The sequence below is a fragment of the Lemur catta genome, chromosome 13 (assembly GCF_020740605.2).
Source record: "Lemur catta isolate mLemCat1 chromosome 13, mLemCat1.pri, whole genome shotgun sequence".
In the NCBI taxonomy this organism is placed as follows: Eukaryota; Metazoa; Chordata; class Mammalia; order Primates; family Lemuridae; genus Lemur; species Lemur catta.
The window spans coordinates 82,951,997-82,974,448 of NC_059140.1; the positions used below are offsets into that span (position 1 = coordinate 82,951,997).

Below are 22,452 nucleotides of genomic sequence, written 5' to 3' on the forward strand. Positions count from 1 at the left end.
CTGGGATCTGCAGGTGGCTGCCAGCACGCTCAGGTGTCGAGTGCACAGTGTGGCTTCGTGCCGCCATGGTGAGGGCGGAGAGCCCGTGTCTGCAGTGTGCGCTCCCCTCGCTGTGTCCTGCGTCCTTGGGCAGGCGACACCCCCGCCCGGAGGGGCCGTTTCCACGCGCGGCCAGCCCCGGAGCCACTCGGGCACCCGGCGACCCCCAGACCCGCCGGCCTGGGCGCGGCCCGGCGGCATGAGGCCGCGCGGAGAGGGAGAGGGCGCGCTGGGCTGCTGCGGCCTCTGCACCTGCCCGGGGGCGGCCGCAGGTAAAGGGAGGCGGGCGGTCAGCGGCTGCCTGGGAGGCGGCAGCCCACTCGGATGGTCGTCAGCTCGCGTCCCCGCGGCTGCTACCAACAATCCCCGGGCGCGTGGAGCTCCGGGACTGGGGGAGGGGCGGGTCCCTGCGCCCCTGTGCGGAGGGTGCGCACGCGGGCTGCCAGGTGACCGCGGCGGGCGCGCACGCACGACTCCCCGGGGACCCGCGGTGGTGCTCACGCGGGGCTTGCAGGTGACTGCGGGGGCGCGCACGCATGACCCCCAGGTGGCCGCGGCAGGTGCGCACGCACGCCTCCCGGGTGGCCGCGGTGAGGACACGCGCGCCGCTTCCGCTTCCGCCGAGCCGCCCCCCGCCCCGCCCCGCCACGGGCGCGGGACCCACCGGGCAGGACGCGGCGCGCGGTCCGCACCCGGCTGTCCCCAGCCCCGCCCGGCGCAGAGGCGCGCGCCCGCCCAGGTCGCCGTCGCCGTCGCCGGCCCGAGGATGAGGTTCTGGCTGAGGAGCGAGGAGATGGCTCTGGAGGAGATGGTGCGCAGGCTGGACGCGGTTTCCCGGCGCACCGGTAGGAGGCTGCGGGCCCGCGGGCGTTCTGCTGGCTCCGCGGCGCCGGCGGACGGGGGACGCGCGGCTCATCTCCGCGAGCGCCGCGGTGGGCGTCGGCCGGGCCGGGCTCCGCCGGTCTGTGCGCGTCTGGGGGCCGCCGGCCGGGCCGGGCACCCGCGCGCCCCGAGCTGACCCCCGGCCCAGGGCTTCGGGGTGGGGGCGCAGCCATCTAGGCTCGTTCTGAGCAGGAAAAATACTGCTAATGGCGGAGGGGGGGTCTTTTCTCCACCAAATACAATTTAGATTTAAGACAAATATTTGAGAAAGGTATGGGCAAAAAGTGCACGAATAGCACATCGGACATTAATTTCCTGTATTAATTGAAATGTTACATAAGCTACGAAGTGCGGTTCCCACTGATGCGTTCGGATTTGAGCAAACACTGAGCTGGCAGCTCGTGTTGCTGCTGTCGCTTTCAGTTGGTCACATCTGACGTTTTGTGCTGCATTATGCAGAAGGAAGAGTCGTCATTAATTTTTCTTGAAATGAAGAGGGAATGATAATATACCATTAAAAGTAAGTTGCCAGTTTTTTGTCTGATATTGCCATGTGTGGTGTGTGTATGCATTACCGGGCTGTCTAAACGGCACTTTCGTGGGAGAGTAAGGTCTTTCAGTTATTTGGTCGAGGTGTAGCATCTTCCTCTCTCCCTCCCCCGACTCCCCTTCCCGGCAGTGGACTTTGAGAGCACCGGTGATTAAATCGGCATAAACACCATCGTGTGCCACGCTCTCACCAAGATGCTCTCAATGATGGCTTTTGTGATTAAAGCTGCCGAGTTCTTTCTATATGGGTCAAAAGGAAATAAAGCCATTTTCATGCCATCTGCCCCCTTATCCTTGGAGATGCAGCCCCATTTTCTTGAAACAACCTCGTGCAGGGTTTGGCGTGTGGTGAAGGGCTCGGTGCTGGATGGCCACAGTCGCAGGGAGGCTCCCGCTGGCCGGGAGGGGACAGGAGTGTGCCCTGCCCACACTGCTTGCCTCTGCATTTGGCTTGGCATCAGAACCCCGGAGTGGGAACTGCTCCAAAGAGTGATGTCATTCCCTGGGCTTTTGGGGATTGAGGTTTCTTCATGAGCTCTGAAAGACACATGCACATTTTAACTGTAAAAAGGCTGTTTCAGAAGAGCCCACACGTCAAGGTGCAGGCAGCTGGTGCTGAGCCAGGCCTTCCGTGTGGACCACGGGCTCATCTGAAGCAGCAATTCTCAGACCTGTGTCCTCTGACACATCTGCGTTAGTAATAGCTGCAGACTCACCGAGATTCCCTTAAATCCAGGTGAACAGATGGCTCCGTGTATGCACAGCCATAGTGTTCGGTGAGGGGCGGTGATGCCTGGTCCACATCCTCCTCACCACCCGTTAGCTCTGACCACAAATCCTCCGGAGGGCTGTGAGTCACGCGGTGTGGATGGTGCGGAGGGCAGGTGCATGGTGCACACTGCCTGGTCGGGCAAGGGAGGTCAGTGTGCACCTAATCAGCAATGCAGGTTTAGGGTCCAAGCACTTCCTCAGAGGAATTCCCCACCTGCAGCAGGATGACTTTTAGCTCCAGGTCACAGAGTTGTTCATGCCTCCCAGGCCAGGTTGGGTTGTGGCAGGTGTGAGCTGATGGCACCAGGACAGGGACCTGGAAGCTGGTGCAGTTCTCAGGGCAGGGGGCCTGACCCTTCAGGACTGGGTCATAGCGGAGGGCTCACACAGTGACCGGCCTCTTTCCACTGTTCCTACCTTGGCCTGCTGTGGCGTCTCCCTGAGCCCACGGGCATTTTCTCTTCACTGCCGTTAAAGACGTGCTGTTGCTGCTGTGTTTTAATTACAGACCTTCGCTGTCCAGGCCAGTCTGCATGGAAGAGAGGGTGACGCCTGCTGTCCATGTGGCCTGTGAGCCTGCGTCCCTCCAGCTTGAGAATTTATATTTTATATACAACCTGACCTTTAGGAACAAGGCCAGGAGCACTTTCCAGTAGCAAACTCCCCACCCCATGTGATAGGGCTCCTTTTCCAGCATTTTCCTCTGTTTTGGTTTTCTCTTGAGATTTGCAGTAATTTGTGAAAAAGTAAGAAACATTTGAGGGAAAAATGCTGTGGATCTAGTTGATTTAAGGATTTAAGCTTTTTAAGGCAGAAGAATAGTGTGGTCCTCAAACTACAGCTGCATCTGAATCACTTGTTAAAGCTCAGATTGCTGGCCCCCACCCTCAGACTCACTGATTCTGGAATTCTGGGGCAGGGTTTGAGAATTTGCATTTTTAAATTTCCAGGTGAGGCAGATGGTATAAGTCCAGGAATCAAACTTGGGGAACCACTATAGTAGATGAATCTTTAAATGTAGCCCCACCTATTCCCTTAATTGACCTGAAATAAAATACTAACTCTTGTCATGGTTGGATGATGACAGATGGATGAATGGGTAATGGTAATGAGGATGATGGATAGATGGATAATGGATAATGGATGCATGGGTGGATGATGATGGAAGGTGATGGACTGATGAGTAGATGATGACACATGGATGGATGATGGATGGAGGATGATGATGGATGGAGGATGATGATGAATGGAAGATGATCATGGATGGATGGATGATAATGGATGGAGGATGATGTTGGATGGATGGAGGATGATGGATGATGATGGATGGATGATGGATGGATGAAGGATGATGATGGATGAATGGAGGATGATGGATGATGATGGATGGAGGATGATGGATGGATGGATGATGATGGATGGATGATGGATGGATGGAGGATGATGATGGATAGATGGAGGACGATGGACGATGATGGAAGGTGATGGACTGATGAGTAGATGATGACACATGGATGGATGATGGATGATGGATGGAGAATGATGATGGATGGAGGATGATGATGGATGGAAGATGATCATGGATGGATGGATGATAATGGATGGAGAATGATGTTGGATGGATGGAGGATGATGGATGATGATGGATGGATGATGGATGGATGAAGGATGATGATGGATTAAGGATGATGATGGATGAATGGAGGATGATGGATGATGATGGATGGAGGATGATGATGGATGGATGGATGATGATGGATGGATGATGGATGGATGGAGGATGATGATGGATAGATGGAGGATGATGGACGATGATGGATGGATGATGGATGGATGGAGGATGATGATGGATGGATGGAGGATGATGGATGGATGATGGATGGATGGAGGATGATGATGGATAGATGGAGGATGATGGACGATGATGGATGGATGATGGATGGATGGAGGATGATGATGGATGGATGGAGGATGATGGATGGATGATGGATGGATGGAGGATGATGATGGATGGATGGAGGAGGAGGATGGATGGAGGATGATGATGGAAGGTGATGGATTGATGGATGGATGGATGATGGTAGATGATTATGATGGATGGAGGAGGATGATGGGTGGATAGATGATGACAGATGATGATGGAAGGTGATGGATTGATGGGTGGATGATGACACATGGATGGATGGTGGTAGATGATTATGATGGAGGATGATGATGGATGGAGGAAGATGATGGATGAAGGAGGATGATAGATGGAAGATGATGATGGAAGGTGATGGATTGATGGATGGATGATGGATAGATGGAGGATGATGATGGATGGAGGAGGATGATGGATGGATGATGGATGAGTAGAGGATGATGGATGGATGATGATGGATGATGATGGATGGTTGGATGGAGGATGATGATGGATGGATGGTGATGGATGGATGATGGATGAGTGGATGGGTGGATGTTGGGTAGGTGGGTGTGAGGATGGATGGATAGGTGAAGTTGCGTACAAGACAGGGAAAATAAAAGCTGTATCATACTTTAAAGTGTTATTATCCTTCGAATGAGGACTAATGACTTTTAGCTATTTACATATTGAACAAGCAAATCATTGGTTTGCATCAGAGCAGAAGTGATTGAAGGTGTGGAGGAGCCGGCCCTGTCCCACTTGTTGGAGCTCAGCTGTGGTACCCGTTCTCAGTAGGCCAGACGTCTTCTTTCCCACCTATTCTGTGGCATCTTCTCATCTTCTGCATCAAGCTCACCACAATCCAAGAACTAAATTTCAGGTGATATCTCAGCTGCTAACTCAGCCCCTTTTTGGGGTGTGGGGTGTTTGTCCAGTACCATCATTATAGCAATACCTGAGAAGTTAGCATTCGGGGTTATTATCTGAGTCATTAGTCTCAATCCTTGTAAGGAACACAAGCATCCCGCATTCGTGTTGCCGGCACACCGTATTAAGTAGCAAAAGGCACCGAGGCTTCTTGGCTAGGTCTGTCGCTAAGATCCCTGGAGAAGTCTGAAGTAGGAAATGCCCGTGCTTTTGTGGCAGACCTGTGACGTTTCTTTGTACCCCGAAAGCAGATGCTGTTGGGTAGAAAGGGAGAGAGTGAAGGACAAGCTGAACACGAGACGTGTCCCAAGCGGCCCTTGAGGGAAACAGTGCGGCCACGTTCTTGTCTTTGGTTGTGGAGCCTGCATCCCGAGTCTCCTCTTCTAAAGGATGGTCGGTTTTCTGTGTTTTTCCTAAAAATCCATTCGGTCATGTGGCTGCCAATTGTCATGGTCTCAGTGGGCCCCTTGGCCTTCTCCCGCCCCCGGGCCCTGGCCCAACACTTGGGACGCCTGGCTCCACCCAGCGGGCGAGTCCAGCTCAGCCGCGGTGCCTCCGTCGTTGCTGGCCTGTGGCAGTTCTGCTCCTGTGTCGTCCTGCTCCATGTGGCGATGCATCCTGTTCCTTTCTGGGAGCTCGTCTCACCGTGAGTGCGCCAGCGGCTCCCTTCCTTCTCTCCCCGGGCCGGGCCGCCATGGCTCTTCTGTGCCTGGGGCCTGTGCTGATGCTCACCTGCTCTGCCAGGCCCACTGAGGCCTGCGCTTTGTGGCTGGCGTTGCCGGCCCTGACCTCCCCCACCCCTGTTGCCAGGGCACCTGCCCGAGTCCCACAGTCCTCCGGGAGGCCAGGCCACCCTTGGGAGAGGCTCCACGCCTCTCACTGTCGTCTCTGATGCCCGTTGGCTCTGTGTGTCCTGCTCTCATGTCCGGCCGCCAGGTGGGCCTCTGTCCTCCGTGGCCACGGCTCAGGCAGAGGCAGAACCTGCCACACCCGCTACATCTGGCGGGAGCTCCCTCCCCAGAGGTCACGGATAGTCTGTTTTGGGATTCGGCCACAGGCATGGCTGGGTCTGCGGATGACACACACCTGCCGTTGTACGGCCACGACTGCTGCGCTGTGCTGGTGAGGGCACAGTGATGAGGATGTTCGCCGGGGCTCCTGCCGTCTCCCCGGAGGGATCCCTGACGTCAGGCATGCATGCGAGTGTAGAAGAGCCAGTCATCACACCCTTAATCATGGTCTTCTGTGCCGTGTACCCGTCTGGCCCGCCGGCCCACGTGTTGGGCTTTACAGGCGGAATACACAGAGAAAGCTGAAGTGTGCTGCCTCCGCGGATCATCTTGGAATCAGAGGACAAAACGTCGCGTCCACGAGGGAGGAGTCGTGGAGAGCAGCATTTTGCCACGTCTGTAAATTCTGTTAGTGGAAAAACCAAGACGAGGACCCGCACCTCTGGCTCCCAAATGGCACACCTGATCCAGGCTGTTCTACTTGAGTGTGTTAACACCTAAAGCACTGGGAAACTGGACTTTTCTCTAATTTGCCCCAAACTGGACTCATCTGATGGCAGCTGTGCCTGGGTGACAGCTGTGCTGTGAAGGGTGAGGCTGCCTTTGGCTTCCCGGCTGTTAGGAAGGGGAACGAGAATGTGCCGCACTTCTTGGTGGTTTTAAAATGGACACAGGCCAGGTGTGTTGGCTCATGCCTGTGACCCCTGCACTCTGGGAGGCTGAGGCAGGGGGATCACTTGAGACCAGGAGTTGGAGGTTGCTGTGAGCTAAGCTGACACCACGGCACTCTAGCCCCGGCAACAGAGTAAGACTCTGTCTCAAAAAAAAAAAAAGAAAATACAAAAGAGCCAACAATGGCCTTTGCACTTCTGAATTGCGTTGTCAGCAAATGTTGAGTTTTTATTTCTTTACTCCTTTATTAACACGTTAAAGAAATGAGACCAGTGCCCCAAGCTTCATGGTCACACCGCACAGTTGTGTTGCTTAACTTGCTAAAGGAAAGAATTGTTAATGGCATTAAGTTTCATTAATGACATTTTTGGCAAGATATCAGGGATGGTAAATTAATGCCCCAAACATTTTTGTAAGAAAGCTTTATCTTTGAAGAGGAGGCTTTTAAAAAGTGCTTCGATTTCCGAATCCTTACATGGAAGAATGCGCTGTTTGGTGTTTAAATGGGAGAAAACAGGGCTGTTGACTGTCCGTGTGTATCAGTTTTATAATTTATCGTCCGTCAGTTCTGAAAGAAAAATATTTATGTTTTCTCTTCCGAAACGCAGTTGGTGGTGCTGGCAGGCGTGGTGCGTGCGTTCGCTTGGCGCACCTGGGGCAGGTGTGGGCGGCAGGAAGAGGCGGGTCTGCTCCAGAGGACAGGACGAGCCTCTGGGAATGTCTCAGACACAAACTGTCGCTTGACGTGACAAGCATCAGCACCCAGCACAGAGAGAGGGGGCCTTCCTCGTGCCCATGTCGGTCCCTTTGTGAAAGGCCTGGCCCAGCCACGTCCACCCGTGTCTGACAGTCGGTGCAGACAGCGCAGAAGGGTCTGGTGTCACCGTGCGGTTGGCACCTGTGCTTCCAGAGACTTCTGAGTTTGTGTGACTTGGGCACAAGCTCTGGGTTTTGCCTTGGTGGGTCAGTGTGGGGTGGCCTTTATTTTAAAAAGTTAAGCGTTTCATTTAAAAGGCTCATTTTAGGAGTAACAAATTCTGGACTCTGTGAAGACCTAGCATCTTTCTGGAGGATTCTATTCCTGGGTTATGGAGCCTCGGAATTTTAGAACTTCGGCTTCTTGTGGGCTTGCCGGGCCCGGTGCTCTCTCGTCAGAGGGAGGAAATTGTCATCAAAAATGACAGGAGATGTTCCCTCTGCAGCGCCTGCCTAGACGTGGCACCGTCCAGACGTGGCGGGCAGCGCGGCTGCACCAGGCCTCTCGCCGACACCGGCCACTGACGCGTGGGGCCCGGGCTCCTCGAGCAGCGCCAGCGCCACCTGAGGCCGGGGGGCCGCATGGCCACCTGCCTTTCCAGGTTCTTCAGCCGCCTCGGCCAGCCCGGAGCCCGCGCCCCTCACGCGTGCACGTGGCTCCACCGCATCCCCAGCAGGGCTGGATTTGAGGTCGCCCAGCGTCTCGTTGGGTGTCAGACCTGTGCACACAACGCCTGGCGCGGCCAAGACTTGTCCCGCCAAAGCGGACACCACTCACTGGTGTGTGTTGCTTCACAGTGGCTGGGGCCGTAGCACATAAGGCGCACTCTTGGGTCTGGAGAAGCCCCCACTGCCCAGGGGTCCTGCCACCCCTGCGGCCTCCCAGCGCCGCACTCGGGCACCGCGGCAGCCAGCGAGTGCGGAGCTTGGCTCTCAAGTGGTTCTTGGGGTTTTTCACGGGGAGCTGCCGGGGGCTCAGGGAGGAGACGGCCCGACTGCCGGACACCACAGCGGGTTTTCACGATGTCCCTCGACACGAAGGCCGCGCCACGTACGAGAAATCAGCAGACTGTGAGTGAGGCTCAGATCTCACCGTCAATTTTTTGAAAAAGGTTTAAATTGGTAATATCTTTAAAGCATGTTTAGATATTTAGGAACAACTGAATCGATCCAGCTCCACTTGATGGAAATAATGCATTGAATAATGAACTGTTTGTGTGTCTGTGTGTCTCTGCGTGTGCACGTGTGTGTGTTTGTGTGTCTGTGTTCACATGTAAATATGTCTGCATGTGTGTATGTGCCTGTGTGTGTGTGTGTGCACCGTGCACTGCCTGTGTGTACGTGTGTCTGCGTGTGCATGTGTGCATGGTCTAAGTGTGTGTGCCCGTGTGCAGCTCTGACTTAGCTGCTCAGTGAATGGCCCTGACATTCCAGATTGTTGTGACTTTCCTTGTGCACCTTCACCCTTCACATGGAAGACAGCTGTTTGTTGCGGCTCCAGAGGCGGCCTGGGGCAGCGCAGTCACTAGCTGGCTGCTCCGGCCGCCGGGCAGGCAGGCAGAAGTCCTGTTTTGCGTCTCCCCGAGAGGCGGTGCGGGTAGGGCCCAGCGTATGGGCTCGGTTCCTGGGTCGTCGGAAGAGGCCAGAGTCTGGAGTCTCCACGTCAGATCTGGCGCCTGTCCCCTCGGGCTGTGCGGACTCCAGGCTCAGACTGGTCTGCCTGTGGCCGGCATGGCAGGAACGAGCTGGACTCTGCCCCGGCGTGGCCGAGACCTGGAGGCCCTCGTGCTATTGTCCTCCCCAGCCCTTTCTCGGGGTGCAGCACAGAGAGTGGCGTCACCGCTGCCTTCGCAGGGGGTGGCCTCCGGGGCCACCTGTTGCCTGGGCAGGTGACAGCCGGGGGGTGTGGATGGTGGGAGAGCGACCTGCGTGGAGCTCTGTGCTTTCTGGCAGAAGCGGGCACTTGACCCCTGCAGCGCTCAGCGGTGCAAAGCCCGTGAGAGAGCTCTGCGTGGACCCCGAGTCCCAGGAGGCCGAGCGGACACTGCGCTGCCACCTGTTCCCTTGTCCTGACTCCAGCGGGAGGACGGATGGCGGTGGCAGGGCCTCTTCCGCCGCTGTTAGCGCCTGTGCAGGCTCAGGGAGGAGGTGACTGGGTGAGTGACGCCAGGTAAATGCCCCGGACTGCTGCCAGCCGGTGCTTGTGCTCTGATCCCGTGGGCTCGCTGAGGGCGAGCGTGGTGCTCGGGAGAGAGCATGTCTGTCACGGGCGGCCCTCGCTGGCCGGAGCGTGTGGTAATAACCGTCACAGCGCCCTGCAGGGAACCGCCCTGCGGATGAGGTGTGAGGGCCGGTGCACTGGCACCCAGAGCACGACCACCATGACCACGGTGATGATGCCGAGGAGATGCCGCAGCTGCTCTGCTCCAGAGCCCGTGGGCAGCACCTCCCCTCGGGGTCTCGGAGGGCCCTGGGCGTCACCTCGCTTTCCAGGAAGCCTTGGTGTGGGGCTGGCTTCTCCAGATGGAAACCTGGCCGCCAAGCCAGGCAGCCTTAGCGCTTCCTCCCCGCCCAGGGATCGGCAGCAGATGGGTACAGGCGGCGGGACTTCCCGGTTTGTTTCCAGAAGCCGGCGGCCACTTCCCCCGCTTCCTCCTGGTTTGTAGTTGTTTGTTTGAACTTGAGACTTCCTGAGCCCAGAAGGTGTTTCTGGCTTGCCCCACGGAACGGCTCCGTGACATTCGGCACTGCGGACACCTCCGGCCCCCACCCCCGGGGAAGGAAGCGCCCGGAACGCGCACAGGGACGCGGCTGCCCCGCTCTGCCCAGTCTCTGTCCTGCACACGGCGTTGCTGCGGCTCTGCGTGGCGGGGCCTTGGCCGGGCTGTGGGAGGCCAGGCCTGGGGCAGGACGGCCGGGGGACGGCACAGAGGTGGCTGAATCCTCCCAGGTTCTTACTTGGGACTTGGTGAAGCCCGGGGTCGCTGGGACTTGAGTGCCTGTTGCCCGGGACAGCGCAGGTCCCTGCAGAGACCTGAGGGCCGGGAGCTGCGTGGCTGCGACATCGGGGTCGAACTTGGCCTGAAGAACCTGAGCCGCCCCTGCCTGGGAGCAGCCCTGTGACAGGCACCTCGATGGCCGAGAAGGGGGCCTCGCGGGGGACCCTGCGTCGGCTCTGGTCGCTGCCCCGGAGGCGCCGGGGGACCACGGGCTGCTCGAAGCCAGGTGAGGTGGGTGGTGTGGTGCGTCCATCCGTGGGGGCATGGGGACGGGCGCAGGGTGTCCCTCAGTGGCGGGCACCACCCGGTGGTGTTTCTCCCACCATCTGACCAGCAAAAAGGAGGGGCTGTGGGCAGTGGGGGGTCCTCTGAGCCTCCGGGGGCATTTTCGGGTTCGTGGATGGGGCGGAGCCGTCACCGGGCCTGGCCCAGCCTGAGCCAACTGCGACCCCTGCTTGGGCAGCCAGAAGGGCTCCCGTGTGGCACAGCACTGCTGCTGGACGGACGGCACCATGTAAATTCTCACGCGCCTCAGAGTCGCGGCTTTCAAACTAACCTCCAGAGCAGCGTGGGCATCTCAAGTGAGTCGGAGAGAGGGGCCTTGCGGCTGGTTTCTGCTCCCGGCCCGCCCAGGGACACGGGGTCTGCCGTGAACGGGAGGGGTAGCTGCCGCGGCCGCAGGCGCACGGTGGCACCTGTGCGGGGTCAGGGCAGGCGCCCGATGTCTGCGAGGTGCCCGACAGCCCCGCCCTCTGGGTGCTGCTCCTGGGGGGTCGGGTGTCGCCAGAGCCCCAGCCCCCGCCCGTCGGGGAGGGTTGAGCGGCCTCTAGTGCTGTCCGGTCTGCCGGGGGTGGGGGGGGGCAGAGTCGGTGCAGCAAACCCTGGATCGAGGGGCAGAGGGGGCTTGGGAGGTGCCACCCAGCACGGCCTGGTGGGCACAGCGGGCAGGAGAGCCCCTCGTGCCGCCTTTCCTCCCCCCCCACCCCCCGTGGGCCTGGACAGTCTGCGACTGTGAGAACCGGACTGTGGTCAGCTGAGCCTAAGCTGTGTGGCCTCCTGACCAGTCCCCTGACGTCTGCCCCGCACAGTGTGAGGGAGGTGACACCGTGCGACCCCCACACCCACCTGGCACACGGCAGGGCCGACGCGTCCCCGCCCCTCCCCCCAATGCTGCAGCGCGAGGCCTGAACACGGTGCAGGGAGGACCAAGGCGGGGGCTCCTCAGTGTCCCTCAATGTGCAGTGGGGACCCCGGCATCTCCTCAGTGTGAAACGGGGACCCCCCAGCGTCCCCTCAGTGTGAAACGGGGACCCCCCAGCGTCCCCTCAGTGTGAAACGGGGACCCCCCAGCGTCCCCTCAGTGTGAAACGGGGACCCCCCAGCGTCCCCTCAGTGTGAAACGGGGACCCCCCCAGCGTCCCCTCAGTGGGAAATGGGGACCCCCCAGCATCCCCTCAGAGGGAAATGGGGACCTCTCACTGTCTCCTCAGTGTGAAACGGGGACCCCCCAGCGTCCCCTCAGTGTGAGACGGGGACCCCCCAGCGTCCCCTCAGTGTGAGACGGGGACCCCCCCAGCGTCCCCTCAGTGGGAGACGGGGACCCCCCAGCGTCCCCTCAGTGTGAAACTGGGACCCCTCCAGCGTCCCCTCAGTGTGAAACGGAGACCGAGAGGGCCTCGTGCCCGAGTGCGCTGGCCTGCGAGGGGCCGAGGGAGCTGCATGTCTTGGAAAGGTCTCATGCCGGGAGGACCCCGTGCGCCTGGCCGTGGAGGGGTGGGCGCCATGCCCACGTGGGGCGGGAAGCAGGGCGGCGTCTGTGGGTTTGCCACGGTGCTGGCCGAGAAGGTGGTTTGGAGGGCGGGTGCCCGGTCAGGGGGCCGTGTTTTTATGGGGCCTGAATATGCAGATTGGAGGAAGCCATGGGGGTGTGGGATGGAGGAGGGGCTGGGCTGGGGGCCCCCTGGGCACCGCTGGGGAGGGTCTCCCCAAGGGCTCCTGTCAGGGAGGTGGGTGGGGAGGGCTCGGCCCACAGCCTCACAGGTGCGAAGGGGGCGGAGGGGCGGCAGCTCACGGGGACACAGAGCAGCCAGGCAGGTGCTGTGCTCTGGGCACGTTTCCCCAGCTGAGTGCAGGGGACACACAGGACAAGGGCCAGCGGTCCTCGAGTGGCTGAGTCTGTCCTTTCGCGGCAGTGATGTCTCCCTATGTGTCTGTGGTTGGCGGCGAAGGCTGGACTTGCCACAGGGCGCGGCAGCGCTGGGTGACCAGCAGGTTGTGCCAGGGGCACGAGGGCGGGTACAGAGGGGCACAGAGAAGGGGGTGTTGGCTGCAGGGCGGGGGCCCAGGTGCTGGGGGGGCTCCTCCCAGGAGCCAAGGGGGCGATTCCACGCAGGTGGTGGCCGGCTGACATCGGGGAGGCTGTGGAGAGTGTTCCCCGTTGTTGGCAGGGTCAGCTGAAGCGTGGGGCACCCCGTGTCCTGCAGAGGCTGGGACAGGTGACAAGGCCTCCCTTCCACAGCCCCGGCATTGACGGTGCCCCGCAATGCAGTGCCTGGGGCCGGGCAGGGAAGTGCTGCTCCGGTGAGACCGGCCTTGCCGTTCCTCCAGAAGCACTTAGTTGCCGTTTCTAGTTGGTTCCATCTCGTGAGAAATAAGTTAAGACACCTGAGGCTTCGTGCCCGACGGTGCGTGCAGCGGCCCGTGCGCAGCTCTGGGTCTCGGCTTTGCAATTCCAGGGAGAGCCTGGCTCATCCTTGCTCCTGTGTCCCGCAGACAGGCCTTCTGGCGAGGCCCCTCCGTCCTCAGCGCAGAGCCCAGCACCGCTGGCCGCAGTGCCGGGCCGTGGAGGAGCCGTGGCGGAGACAGAGCCTCGGGGGTGCACCTTCGCAGCTCTAGTGGCCTCGCCTTGCCTCTGGGCTCCAGGGGTGCTGCGCGAGGCCCTGCGCCCTGGGTGAACGGCGCCCACAGCCCTCCCGCCTCTGGGCCGGCACCGCCCTGCGGGAGCACTCGACCACCAGGCTCCCTGGCAGACCCACCTCACCACCCCGGCAGCCCCTCGCCTCGGCCTCCCTCCCGCCGGCTCTGTCCACAGCCCCGCCCTGCTGGTCAGGCGGTGTCCGTGTCTCCGTGGCCAGAGCCCGCCCAGGTGCTGCAGCTGCTGTCCTTGGGTTGGAAACAGCACCTGCAGGCTGGGAGACGGCCAGGCGGACTTCCCAGCGCAGGTGAGGGAGGAGCCTCCTCTCTATCAGGAGAGACGGTACAGGGAGAAAATACAGTTGCAAGATGGTGATTTTCTGATCACCAGGAATAGATGTTATCGATTTATTAAGTGGAAGTTAGGGGTAAGCTCCTGACTGCCCAGGTCTGCCCTGCCCCATAGCGCACGACACCTTTAGACAGAGCCCCGCCTGTGAGGGGTGCTGGATCCCACGGTGGGGCTCCACCACGCTCCGCTCTGCTCTGGGGCATTTGGGGATGAGTTTCAGTTTCACACAGAATGTAGGAATCTCCTTTTAGAAGTGGGTTTGAGGCTGGCACAGTTCTAAACAGAACCAGAATTAATTTTTAAAAGCAGATAAATTCATTTGAGTCACATGGAGTGAGCGATCACTGCAAAACTTCTCTTTGAGCTTCCTGGTGGCTAATGCAAAAAGGAAAAATGCGTGGGCATAAGATCATGTGCAAAGAGAAGATTTTCTGCTGGAAAGAATTCTGGGGAAACCATCCCTCGGCTGTTTACGTTGGGAACATTAGAACACCTGATGGCTGATGTCTTGGAATGTTTTCTTTCTTTTGGAAATCAGTGCCCCTTAGATGGACGTTTCTTGCTGACCACCGGGGCACCCTGAAAACACAGCAACTGAGTTTCAGCGAGACCCTCCCTGAAGCAGCGCTTGGGTTTGCTCCCGCGTGGGGCTGGGCCCGGCTCTCTGGAACAGACACGTTGCCGCCTGTGCCTGGCTGGGCTGTGTCAGCAGCGCCGGGGGACGCTGGACACGCCGGACATGCAGGCTGCAGGGTGACGTTCCACAGCGACCGTGGGGAGCGGCCTCTGCCCTCCCAGACCAGGGCCACCGTGTCTGTCCTGAGGCCAGAGGTGGGAGGGTCACCAGGGAGAAGCCCCACGTCTTCCTTAAAGTAGCTTGACTTGTGAGTGAGCATTCTGGAAACGGTAACATTGAAACGTGGCCATTGACTAACTGGTCTGGCCCGTGAGGGCTTTGCTATTCGTGAACCGGGTGTACATCTTTCCAGAAACTACAAAAGCAGGAAGGGAGTGTTCGCCCTCGCTGCGGCTGTGCTCTTCAGTTCCTAGAGCAGCCGGGGCCTCAGCCGTGCGGCCTGGCTGGGGCGCGTGGCCGTGCCCGGGCGACCCTGCCCAGCCTCCCAGGCCGTCCCTCTTCGGAGTGCGTTTGTTCACGGGAGAAACACTTGCATGGGGACATTTTCTTACGGCCTTTGGTCACATTTGTTTGTAAGAAGAGGTTCTGTGGTCTACAGAAATGTGGTGATTATTATTATTATCATTTTGATTTCTGGCAACTTGGTTGAAATCGTTATTTCTGGCTTCTCCCGCCAGCTCCCGTTGCCCCAGGCCCACTCGGGTGGCTCTGCTCGGCCCGAGGGGCTGTGCGGCCCACCCCACCCCCAGCGCGGCTGCCTGTGGGGTCTCTGTGGGGTGTCTGTGGGGTCTCTGAGTATCTCTGAGGGTCTCTGTGGGGTCTTACACTGGGTCTCTGTGCGGTCTCTGTGCTGTCTCTGAGGGTCTCTGTGGGGTTGGGGTCACCGTGGGATCGCCGTGGGTCTCTGTGGGTCGGTGTCCCTGTGGAACATCGGGGTGGCGGTGCTCACCTACGCACGGCTCCCCCAGCCGGTGCGACCCGGGACATGGCCACCCAGTGCCCGTGGGCCCTGAGCTGCCGGTCATCGGGCTTGGAGCCCGCAGGTAACGGGAACCTCACCACCACCTACTGGTCGCAGCGCATGAAAGCGTCCCCACTTGGCCTGCTGGGCACAGAGTGAAGTGACTGTCCGGGCTGTCCTTGCACCCAGGGAAGCCACTGTCTGGGTGTGCTGTGGGAGGGGCAGTCAGGTGCACGTGGGTGTGTGTCCTACGTCCCTCCCCAGGCCGGTCCTGAGATCAGGACGTGGGCCCTTTGTCTCTGCATTGCTCACCTTCCAAAAGAAAGAAAAGAAAACAAAGAAGAAGGAAGACAGACTGCCTCCACCTCTGTGCCCCGCGTTGCCATGTGTCAGGGCTCTGGGGCTTGGCGGAAGGAGCCGGCAGGCCGCGCTGCTCCCGTGGGACGGTCTGACTCCTCCAAGAATGTGCCTTTCCCCGGCAGAGTGGAAAACCAGGTGCTGTGATCTTCCTGTTGCCTGTTCAGAAACAAAGGGAGGTCACGCCCCCAGGGGTGTCCCTGGTGCCTTGAACGGGCGGGGAACAGCTCAGGCTTGTTCCTTTCCGCCGGGTACATCCGCCCCGGAGTCCTGTGTAAACAGCAGGGTGGGGTGGCGTGTGAGCCCGGCTGGTGATGGGGGAGGGAAGGAAGAAAGTCAGCTGGTCCTCGGGCAGATCCGGGGGACAAAGGTCAGCGCAGAAAGCTGCTGTGGCCGGAGGGGGCATGGTGAGCCCGGGCAGAGCGCACCTGCCCTTGGCGGTGGGTCTCAGCCATGGGGGACGGAAAGCCCGTGCGGATCTCCGTGGCCGAGATGAAGAGCTACTACATGTACTCCGAGTGGTGCTCCTGGCTGCTCTCTGTGGCTGAGGGTGAGTCTCTCGGTCCCTCGGTGCCACCGCAGTGCGCTGGGGACAGCAGGGGCACAGCACGGATGTGTGTTCATGGACGCCTTGTGCTGGGGAGGCCAGACGTCTCGGGAGGTCACAGGCTGCGTAGTCCATGTCCCCTTTGGAAGTTGCACTGGTTCAGGAACAGGGACGGCGTGGACAGGCTCTCCAGCCCAGTTCCCGCTCGGCTCTAATTCACGTCATCGTTACCTGAGGCAGAGACCTTGCGTTGCCCGGCAGGCGCACACCTCACGCCAGGTGCAGACATCAGCCAGGTCCGCCGGCTCCAGGCCCATTGGGGGCGCAGCCGGGGCAGGTCTGAGCTCCTTCGGGTGGCGAGCAGCCAGGCGCCAGCCAGAGTGCCGCCTGGGGACTCGGGGCACCCGCTTGGCGCTGGGCTCCCGGTGCGCGTAGCGTGGTTCAGGTGCACAGAGCTGCCCGCAGCAGCTGCCCAGGGAGCCTCAGTCCCAGCCGAGCTCCCCTGTGCCCGAGGGGGTGCTGCCTGGCGTTCAGGAAGTCCCTGGATGTGGTGAGGGCTTGCTCCTTTGGTGGCTGGGTTCCTTGTCTGTGTGTGGCGTGGGCTGCAGCCGGGCCGGCTCCCAGCTGGGAAAGCTCAGAAGGGCGCAGTGAGGGCAGGTCAGCAGGTGGGGCCGGGGCATCTGCCCCACCAGATTGAGAGCTTGGCAATCACATGACGTTGTGTTCACTGTCCCATTGGAACTCACCAGTGTCACAGATGGGGCCAGGTGGGTAGCAGCTGCCATCTGTGGACGTGGCACAGAGACAGCAGGTGCCTACAGGAAGACAGCTGCCACCCTCGAGTTCTGTCTGTGCCTGGCTCCTCCCACACCGCCCATCTCCCCGTGGACCTGCTGCCGTGGCTCAGGAGACCAGTCAGGCAGGGGTGGCTTTGCCACAGGAGTGCCACGGGAGCATCCTCTGGGGACACGGAGCCCACCGGTTATGAGCACCAACTTGGGAGCCACACAGAGCACTCTGGCGTGGTAGGGAGGAGGCTTGACCACCTGAGGGGAGGGAGGACCCAGCTGAAAGGAGGAAGGAGTCACCTGAGAGGAGAGAGGATTCACCTGAGGGGAGGGAGGCCCCACCCACCTGAGGGGAGGGAGGATTCACCTGAGGGAGAGAGGATTCACCTGAGGGAGGGAGGATTCACCTGAGGGGAGAAAGGATTTACCTGAAGGGAGGGAGAATTCACCTGAGGGAGGGAGGCCCCACCCACCTGAGAGGGGAGAGGACCCACCTGAGGGGAGGGAGGACTACTGAGAGGAGGGAAGATTCACCTGAGGATCCTGGGAGCAGCAGAGGAGAGCCAGGTGGTGTGAGCGGTGGGACCAGGTAGCCAGACTAGAGCAAGCCCTGAGCTCTGCCAGAGGTGAGACCTGCCCTTCATCCACTGGCAGTTGCCTCAGTTTACCTTTTTGTGAAGTAATAACTTCCTTTTCCCTTTTAGGGACTTTGAGGCTAAGTTAGGAGTGTAGCGTCTGTGGGGTTAAATTCCAGTCTGTGATTGGGCTAATACGGCCACATTTAGATGAAATGGCCTCAGACACGGCACAGATGCTGATGGGTCAGTTACGTCTGTCCCCAGGGATGGCAGCGCTGGCGGGTGGGCACGCAGTGGGCAGCGTTGCAGGGAGATTTTGCTCGTCGGAGCAGAGCCACATGGGCCCACCGATGTCCTCCCCGGGGCAGGCGCTGGGGCCCCACTTCTGCCCCTCCTCCCGGAAGGGAGGAGACTCTGTTCCGTGTGCTCCCCGCGCAGAGCCGCTGTGCGACTCGGAGGTCCACACAAAGCACCTGAGAACACGTGTCGCAAACAAAGGACGCCTTGTGAGAAGGTCTGGGGGCAGTGAAAACCTAGCGTTTTAATTATTTAGGAGACTTGATAGATGTAAAAGTATTTGTGGAAGGAATTGCATGAGGGGAGAGAGCACACAACAAGAGGAAAGAACGGGGTCCCCAGGCCACCACGCAGCACAACCTGGTGACAGGCCCGCCCTTGGGCTGCGTCCCACTGCCGCCCTGGGGACCCCCAGGCCAGCTTTCCTGGCCTCTCGCTGCTGTGCCCACCGGGGCCATACGGGCCGCCCCAGGGCAAGGGAGGAATGGCCAAGGCCACTGTCTCCTTACGCTTGGACAAGGAGCGGTCCCAGCAGGGCTGCCGGAGGTTCCTCCTCCTGTCCCTCCTTGGTTGTGGCAGATGGGATGTAGGGACACTGTCTGAACGTGGTCAAGTCAGCGCCCCCGTGGCTCCAGAGCACTCGCGGTCACGGGGACAACAGTCCTGGGGGCCGGCCCCGCCCTGCGCAGGCCGATGACACCAGCTGAGCTCGCTGGGACAAAGTGGCCCTTCCCCGCCATCTTGCCGGCTGTGGGGTCCATGGCCGCAGCTCACCCACCACCCCTTCCTCACGGGCTGCTGCCAGAGGGGCCGCCCTAGAGGGGCACAGGCAGCTGGGACCACGGGGTCTCTGCGCCACGTCCAGTCTGGGTTGGATGGGGCCCTTGAGGCGTCTCCACCAGTTCCTCCCAGGGCTTTCCCACACGCTGCCTCTGTGCCCGCAAGGTCGCTGCCCAGGGCTCCCCTGCCACCCAAGCCGGCCAGCGAGGGTGACCGGCAGCAGTGCCTGTGTCATGCTCTGTCTCCTTCCTCTTGTGTTCTGCTCTTAATGTCCAGGTTCCCGATGGCCCTCAGCACCGCGGCCCAGGTGGCTGAGAGTCTCACGGGGGAGGCTGGCAGAACGGCGGCCAGGCCAGGACAGCCCCTCCCCACCTTCAGGGACAAGCGCTTGGCTGGTGACAACTGAATTTGAGTCAGAGTGGCCCAGCAGAGGTGGTAACACCACTTCTGTCTCCTGGGGAGTTGAATCCTGGATCTCAGAGACCTTAGGGCAGGGAGGGCCGAGAGAGGGACAGTGCTTGCGCACATCTGACATTTGTACCTTCATGGCGTGAAGGGATGAAAAGTGAGTTTTTAAACCGACTGGTCAGTCTTAGCCGGGTGGTGAGAAGGGGGCGCTGGGCTCCCGCACCCCGGGGCTGCTGTGGCCAGCCTTCTAGCCTCCCGCCTGTGCTGGGCTTGGGAGGGGCGGGCGGTACCACGCATGTCTTGAGAGCGTGAAGCCTGAGGGAGCGTAGGACGTTTCCGCTAACGCCCTTGCTGCGGGCAGGGCTGGTGGCGTTACTGTCCTGGTCGCGGCTGACCTTGAGAGTGGGCTGAGCTGATGCCATCCCGCCGGCGAGGGGTGGGCACACCCAGCAACACGCACCCAGTTCACCGTTAGCTGAAACCCTGCTGTATGTTTTTGTGCTCCAGAGAAAGTAGACCGGGCTCCGCCTGAAGGATTTGTGTCTAGAAGAAAGTTGCAGGGACGGGATGCAGGGCGGGGGCTTCCTTCTGGGGCTGTGCGCACAGCGTGTCCGGAGGCCAGGTGGCTGTTCACTGGCACCGACCAGTCTGCGCCGGTTGTGGGGAGTGCAAATGGCCTGCGGCTGCGGCTGCCGAGACCCGGGTGCGGGTGCACGGAGCCCTTCACGCTCTGCCTCCTGCGTTTGTTCTCTTCTGACGCTACAGGATGAGCCCCAAAGGTTGTTAAGCACCTTCGGGGTACACCCTCGCCTTAGAAAACCGTGTACCTGAAACACACGGAGCAGGAAAGGGGGCCGCGTGCCTGGCCGGGCGTCTCGGGGCAGGGCCGGATGCTTTCTCAGAGTCTCCGACAGGCACAGGTGAACCTTCCCGTGCAGGTGGCTTTGCGTCCTCGGGTGGGGTGCGCGTTAATCCTCGGCCGGCCCTGTGGTGGCCCCGCAGAGACGTGGCTGGGCAGGAGGTGGAGCTACGTCTGCGTCTCTTCTTTCCCTCTTACGCTCTGCGCAGGTCTGTGATGTTCTCTCCCTGGTCGGCCTCGGGGAGCCTCACCTGTCCTGCAAGCAGCGAGAACCAGACCTTTCCTGGTCCCCGTCCTGCGTTTGCAGACCTCTGGGGCTTATTCAATGTGGTGGCCGCACTACTTTAAGCCCCGTGGTGGGATATTTGTCCCAAGATATCAGGGAGGTTTGGGGACAGGAGAAGTCCGTTTTTGAGGACAGGAAGGAAGCGTGAGCTGAGTGAAACCAGCACAGTGGTTTCCTCCTGGACACTGCGCCTGGGGAGAGAGGGTGATGACCCTTCGACAGCACAGGTGGGACCGATGGCCGACAGATACCCGCTCGCAATCTCGCTCACACCGCGTGTGGAGTAGAGCTGCTCTTTCAAGCAAACCTTTATTTTCCGTGATAGCCCACGAGAGGGGTTCATAGCACTTCCATGATTTCTACGTCTGGGAACAAATTTTCGGGAAAATAAAACGTGCTTGCTTTGAGCTAAAAACGAATGAATTAACAAAAGATTTCCAAGGCCCAAAAGGGGCTTTCCTCCCTTCCCCCATCGCCTGAGCACACACGGACTCTCCTGCCCGCCAGGCCCCGTACCCGATGCTGGAGAGAAAGCCGTGGGATCCCGTGTTGTATGTGAGGACTTAGGGGCGTGACCGGACGGATGGTTGTCGGCATGCAGGAGAGGGGCGAATTCGGAGGCCTGAACGGCACGGGCACTTGGAAACCCGCTCACGCTCCTGGCTGGTGCGTGTGGGGCCGCGGCTCTGCGGGCCACGTGGGAGGTGATTTCCCTCCCGGAACCTGGGTGTGACCACAGCGCGTCCTACCCTGGGCCTCCCGCCACGTCTCCTGCGCTTTCCGCCGCAGGTCATTGTGCACATGGGGCCCAGAGCCTAATTCCCTGTTTCGGGGGGTGTCTTCCCGAAGGGTACACGCACCCTCTCCACACGCCCTCCAGGTACCATCCTCACCCCACAACAGAACAAAAGCAGATTTTTAAAGTAGGGTTTCGTTGGAATGTTGGAAAGTTTTAGAAATTGCTGAGCATTCCGCAAATCTATCGGCTCTTTCTAACTGGATCAGGTGAGTCACCCTAAACACAACAGTGTAGAAGGCAACAGAAATTTGCATTTTTAAATTTATCGACTCACTTTTCGTGACCGGTTTTGCACGTGCACAGCAGCTGCAGCCCGCGGCCGAGCGGCTGCTGTTCACTCCTGGCCAGGGCCTCCCTCCCAGGTGGGGCTGGGCCGGCCCGCCGCCCTCAGGCCGCTCTCGGCTGCCTGGCTGTGTCTGTTTTATTTCTGTGGAGGCGGACAGAGGCCTGCAGGGCAGTGCCCGCTGCAGAATTCCCTCCCAGGGGGTGCACGTGCTGGCGGGGACGGGCCTCGCCCCTCAGAGTGCAGACTCCGGGCCTTCGTCCTCGGGTTCGGAGTCCTGCCCGCCCGGAGCTGCAGCCTCCGTCCCCACTGTGCACACGTCACATGCAGGAGTCTTGGGGCCTGGCCGCCTCTTCTGCCCTGTCCTCATGGGGCAGCAGACGCTTGTGGGGTCGCGATTCCGGCCCCACAGCCCAGTGGGGACGTCTCCGTCCCTGGGGCTGCTGACCCGTGAAGGCAGCTCCCTGGCCTGCACCCCGCAAGCCCCGCTGGGACCCCGCTGACCTCACTGGGCCTCCGCCCTCCACACTCCCCTTTCCCTCCTGGGCCGCATCAGGGCCACGAGTCGCACTCCCTCCTCCTCCTCTCCCGGAGCCACCCGATGCCGTCCCCAGGCTGGTCTGAGCCTCCTCTTCTCGTGACATTCTGTAGAGCAAAGGTAAAGGGCATTAGAGATAAAACACCCGAGCTTTAGAGAGTTTTAAAAATGAGAGTGAGAGTTTTCCCAGTGCCGTGACCCAGCGGCGTGGGCGCGCCGAGCTGCCGTGGGCGCAGTGGAGCTGGGGCCAGCCCAGGCACAACCTGCACTGCGACTCTGCACCCACGTGTCTCGAATGTTGCCTCCACTGGGGACACGTTTGGGGAAGCAGCTTTCGGGGTGCACAGCGCCCCCGCCGCCTGCATCCCAGACATCTGCCGCAGACGCAGACCTGACAGGCTGTCCCCTGGGGAGCCCCCGACTGGGGCCGGCGGGGAGTCCTGTCTCCGGCCTGGCCCCTGCCTGGAATCCTCAGCCACCCTCCCTGCTGTCCACCACCCCCACGAAACTGGAGACGCCCTCACTCCCTCCAGGCACAGCCGCACCCCCACGTCTCAGGCA

General features: G+C 60.3%; 1 protein-coding gene across 1 annotated transcript in view; it reads left to right on the forward strand.

Moving 5' to 3' along the window:
- Positions 1-803: 803 nt before the first annotated feature.
- The window catches only part of MCF2L (MCF.2 cell line derived transforming sequence like), a 73,073-nt gene continuing 51,424 nt past the window's right edge, over positions 804-22,452 (forward strand). The window contains exon 1 of the mRNA XM_045566667.1: positions 804-884. Coding sequence (XP_045422623.1) covers positions 806-884 — 79 coding nt within the window. The 5' untranslated portion in view covers positions 804-805. The remainder of the gene's footprint in view (positions 885-22,452) is intronic.